Source organism: Haliaeetus leucocephalus, unplaced genomic scaffold (assembly GCF_000737465.1).
Source record: "Haliaeetus leucocephalus isolate CR32 unplaced genomic scaffold, Haliaeetus_leucocephalus-4.0 Scaffold306, whole genome shotgun sequence".
Lineage (NCBI taxonomy): Eukaryota > Metazoa > Chordata > Aves > Accipitriformes > Accipitridae > Haliaeetus > Haliaeetus leucocephalus.
The window spans coordinates 358,296-363,809 of record NW_010972742.1 but is presented as its reverse complement, the minus strand read 5'-3'; the positions used below and the strand labels follow the sequence as shown (position 1 = coordinate 363,809).

Genomic DNA, 5,514 nt, shown 5'->3' with positions numbered 1-5,514 from the left:
CCCCAAGCTGCCGTAGCAGCAAGTCCCGGCTCTGTGCGTTCACGTTTGCCATGCTGTTGTAGCATGCATTTCAGGATATGCCTGCTGGCAGCAAGAATTAGTGTAAGTTGACAGATGTGTTTCCTGTCTTTACAATTACTGTCTGTTTGCTTCCCTCTGGCAGTGCTAAAGACTGTGTGTAGTGTAGTGATACAATCCAGGGTGAGAAGGATGGTTTAAAGCTCAAAGGCGCCAGGTCCCAGAGAACTAGGCTCCAGATGGTGTTCATACACTATTAACAGAATGCTTGACAAAGTCTGAGGAGGGCTGTGCCTTTGGCTGTAGCTCATCTCGCTGCATTAGCTGCTGCTTCTTACTGAAACCGCAAAGAGCTTCAGTTTTGTGAATATTAGAACATGACTCCACCATGAACAATATTCGGTTTAGTACGTACTTTTAAAGATTGGATTTTCAGATGCTTTCGGAGTGGATAGCCAAAGGGAAAGTGTGGTGGTGTCTCCCAGCAGCCAAGCTAGATAAGCCATGCAGGCAGGCAGGATCAGAAATGTACAGGCAGCTGCCTGCAGCAGCAAGTTGTACCAGAAAGAATTTGTTCTTCCTGCAGCCGGTGGGTGGGTGGTTATCTCATTCTGGACATACATGTTTTCCTTCAAGAGCGAATGTCTCTGTTTTAGATTGAAAGGACAGTCTTTGCAACCATGCTGATGTTGTCACTGCTGCAGGTTTGTGAGTGATGTGGGAAAGCAGTAAAACCTTTGTATCTTCCTGCTCGAGGGCAGGGGTGAGGATTAGGCCCTGCCATGCTACCACTTTTCAGTGATGCTCTGAGCCATCGGTATGTCTTCCCTTCACCTCAGTAATGCGGTCTTGAAGCAAAGCTTCGGCTGTAGGCTGACTGCTGATGACATGAATATTTTAGTTGCAGCGTTGTTTTAGATGAACAAGGCAGAGCATTTATTGAAGAATGCCTGCTTTAATGGTGTTCCCTTTCAGTGATGTTTCTCTTCTGTGTAGCCTTTGTGGCTAACCAGTCCAAATCCTCCCATGATCAACTGGCGTGCTGCTTGGTGCAGGAGGAGGAGCTGGGACTCCAGCCAGGATTAGTTTTCTATATCGGGAACAAATTTGCTAGTAATTGGAGATACTGGTTGGCAGTGCTTATCAAGGCTTGCTCTGTCAGTTCCTTGTAGATGATGGTGAAATGCCTGTGCTGTGTTTAAGTGCTGTATTTATATGGGAGTACAGCTACTGGTTGGACGAATTGTACTGATAGCACAGGCTCTGGTCAGAGCTTTGGAAATATTTTGTTTGTGGGCGTTTTGTGGTGATCTTGTCTATCAGAGCTGAGGTACGTGTTAAATCTTTGGAGTCTCCGGGTTACAAAGGCAGCACCCCCCTGCCCTCAGATGAATGAAGAAAAGTCATCATAGCAGTTACGAGAGAATGGGCCAGGCAGCGGAGCTGGGTTTACCCTGGAGATAGCCTGGCTAGGGGGTTTGTATTGCTCTCGGTGTGTACACACAAAATGACAGGCAAGGTGGTTAGCAGTAATTGCATTACACTGTGTCCTTGCCACTTGTGCTGCCTGCGTGCCCCTGCCTCTGTCCTGCCTGCACGTTTGCTGCTCGGCCGCCTGCCGCCCTGCAGGAATCCTACTGAAATGTGTATCGGTCCCAGTGACAACTTGAAGCATGGGGCCTTGCTCCATCCAGAGCTGAAAACCTCACTTGAGTACGTTCAGTAATGCAGCTGAAGCTGTGTGCTTGATAGCTGTATGGTCATGCTTTTAATTACCATTAAAATAATTGGCACCGTGGATACCAGGAGGATGTGAGAAGATCAGAGGCTCAAGGCTGTTTCTCCCGGTGCCTCGGGGGTACGAGCAGCTTTCAGTGTCTGTATAATTAAAAGCTACAATCTTTCATGTGCACAATAAAGAGGGCTGGGAGGTGGGGAGACTTCAGCCCTTCTGCATTTTATTTATTAAACATAATCAATGACCAGTCTCTCTTTTTCACAAAGGTTTTTAGGAAACACTGGTGTTTGACAGCTGTGCTCCAGTATCTTAAGATGCAGAAGTGCTGTTCTTACATTAAAAACCTTGAACTGGCTTGTTATCAGGGATTGGTGTGGGAAGTGCAGTTGTTAATACAGGAGAGCTCTGTTCAGGACACGTTTTTAAACCTCTTCCTCTACTCCTCCCTTTCCTGAGTCCATTTGCACTGAAAAGTCCATCCCTGCCCGTCACCTCAGTCAGATCTCTGGTACTGATCTCGTTTTTCCTTCCTTCATCCATGTCCTGCTCATGCCACTGGTGCCTCCTTCTGCCCAGTGCCGCCTCCCCAGCCTGTGCCTTTGGTGCACTTTGCTGGGTCCTCCTGCGCTGGGCTCCCTTGCTGGCTCCTCCAACCTGCTGCTTCCAACTCCTGTTGACTGTGAGCTGCTGGTCATCTGATGATACTGGTCATCTCTGCTCTGGTTCTCTGAAGTGTATCAAAAGTCCCCCGGGGAAAAATATTTTTAAAAAAAAAAAAAAAAAAGCCCAGTGTCAGGAGTAATGGGTGGTTATTGCAATCTGTGTAGAGCCGCAGTAAACCACTGAGCAGGGAACCCCTAGGTATGTATATGCTACTAGTGCGTTGTGAATGACGATGTAAAATCCACTGGCTTGTGTGGAAGATTTAAATCTTCAGTGCTGAAGGTTTGGTGGGAAAGGTTCTTCCTGGCCCTTTTGTAGGGTGCGGGGGACATGGGACAGGACAGATGGTCGTGTGCCTGCAATCTGCCTGGGAACGTCTGCGTAAGAGAGATTCTCAGCTCCTGTCCTGAGCTCCAGTGGTTGGACAAACATTCCTGTAGCCTTTTCCAGGAAGAAATGAGCAGATTCATTCACATTTTTGTGCATGTTTTCCTGTCTTTCAGCTGCGGGAGCTGGTCAGCATGTGCATATACCCTGATCCAGATCAAAGACCTGACATTGGTTACGTGCACCAAATAGCAAAACAAATGCATGTTTGGACCTCCAGCACATGAACCATCTGCAAACACTCAAGAAGCCAGCACAGCTCAGTCTTACTTGAATTTTTTTTTCTCAGATGAAACCGACTGGTGCCTAGTCACATAAGTGAGAGGGTTGAGCACTCATAGCAAGATGCTCCATTATTTCTGCAGGTTATTTGACAAGGACTCTTACATGGTGGTCATGCTTTAAAGTGAAGATTCTGTGAGGTATTGCAAGTGATTTTTTTTTTTTTTTTTTAAGGCCAATAATGTTACAGATGTAGATCATTTAAGGGTCCTTTCTTAAAACTGTTGTGTGTAATCTAGGATAGATGATATTAACAAGGGTGTCAGAGCATTTGACACACCCCTTCTATCTTAACTGTAATGTGAAATATTGAAATAATTCCTTCAGTGAAATCACTTTATACTAATGTAAGAATTACAGTAGATTTTGTGTAATTTGTATAACTGCTACTTTGCCTCTTCTGCAAATGGTTAATAGCAAATTCAGTTTTTACTTCGTATATTTTAAAGCAGCCATTTATGTGTTTTTATTAATTCCCTCCTCTTCAGACTTAGGAACTGGGAAGGGTTGGGGGGGGTGGGAAACACATTTGTTTCAAGATTTCTTTTTTTTAACTGAAAATTTAGAGTGAGTATTTTGCTGATGCATTTATCTGTTTAAGTTGGCTACAGCCAATGAGATGAGTTAAGCATGTACCTGGGGAAAAAACAAAAAAAACATGCCAAACCAACCCAAAACAAGCATTGCTTCTGCAAATAATTCCTCTTTAAACTTATTTTCCCATTTGGCATGATTCTTTTTAGACTACAGGTTCTTGTTAAAAAACAGTGTTTACCTAAGCCAGCTAGATTTTGGTGAAGATAATTCCACAAGTTCAGTAGTACATTAGGTACTATAGGTAAAACTGACTTAAGCAAAGCAGTGTTTTAAACACTTGGAAATTTTTAGAAAAAGAAATAAGTAAAATGCTTTGTGTATCTAATTCTACATAAGGATCAGCCCCTGTCTATTTAACTGTGAAAGCTAATTTACAGAATGTGAATTTTTATAAAAATCTCAACCTGATTTGAAGGAGTCATCTTCTTTAACTACATGAAAATTTTCAACCAACTAAATTCATTCATTGAATCAATGATTTGTTTCATTACTGTTGATGAAAAATATTCACTGCTTTAGGAACAAACGTGGATTCACGTTCAAGTGTTTCCATTTCATTTGCCTGTTCAGAGGAACAGGGCTGCACTTAACGTTCTTGAAGACTACAGTGGGGGAAATAAATAAGCCTGTACTGTTGCAGCGCTGCTTCCATGTGTGACGGTGGCTAATGCCAAAAATGTAGATTTGTGTGTGACAGTTCTAATGCAGCCTGTGCCTGTTTTTTGTTTTGTTGGGTTTTTTTCTTAAGAAAAGCATACAATCCTTAATTTTTTTGGAAATAAGATTAGGGTTAGAGGGTTACATACATATATATGCTTTTAGTGGATTTTTTTAACCTAATTTGCTCTACTTAAAGGAAAACTGCAGTGCATCTTCAACTATGTCCCATCAAATTTTTAAATATTTATATAGGGTAGCAAAGAAAAGCTATTAATTGCTGTGAATAATGTTGGTATCATTAATACAAGGTACCACTTTATTGAGTTTTCTCAGCAGAAAGTTGAGCCTGCTGCTCTCATGAGAGATTCAGGAAATTCAGATCAGCATGAGAATGCAGTGGAGGCACCAGATTGCTTCCAACATTCCCAGGCAAACTTGTTGAATTTATACCCAGCTTCTTTAGCAATTCTTAGATTTAAGACTGAAGACTGTCACTTTTACACTGCAGCTTTGCTTTAAGCCATGGTGGCAGCTACACATTCAGAGGGATGGTTGTGCTGCGCCTCTCTTGGTGTAACACAGAAAAGGATCTTTGGCTTCCAGGGAAGCTCAGCTTAAATTTGAGTATCTTGAGAAGTCTGGTCACTTTCTTGCTACATAAAATTTATTAGTGCTTATAAGCAAATGTATTTCAAAGGGTAATTTTTTGCAATTGTGCATTTTTAGATAAATAAAAATGATTTACAAAATAAACAACTTTGTTTAAAAAAAAAGTCCAGTATTAAGGAAAATATTATTTAACAAAACAAACCAACCACTGAAAACAGGCCTATGTGTGAAACTGTTCCTAACAGCCTATTATGTGTAGATACTTTTTGAGAAAAATGGGTGAATGGACTATATAAACTGTATCAGTTGTCCCCATGGAAAGGTATATATGATGGTCTTTACCCTCTAGAGCTGGTTTTCCTGGCTGTTTGTTGCAGGATGCTAGGAGTAGGGACTGGTACCAGTTAACCTTTTGAAGCTGACTGTAGATGATATGCCTTCCCTTTTGGCTAAATGAGAAAATTTTGCAGGTGGATTTTCTGATACCCTTTTTTTTTCCCCCAGGATTATGTGGTGCTGTATGAAACAGCTTGAAATGAGTTTATCTCAAATACAGGCTC

At 42.1% G+C, this 5,514-nt stretch overlaps 1 protein-coding gene across 1 annotated transcript in view; it reads left to right on the top strand.

Annotated features, from left to right (window-relative positions):
• NEK6 (NIMA-related kinase 6) overlaps nt 1-4,380 on the top strand; it is a 44,020-nt gene extending 39,640 nt beyond the window's left edge. The window contains exon 9 of the mRNA XM_010570713.1: nt 2,923-4,380. Coding sequence (XP_010569015.1) covers nt 2,923-3,033 — 111 coding nt within the window. The 3' untranslated portion in view covers nt 3,034-4,380. The remainder of the gene's footprint in view (nt 1-2,922) is intronic.
• The last annotated feature ends 1,134 nt before the right edge of the window (nt 4,381-5,514 follow it).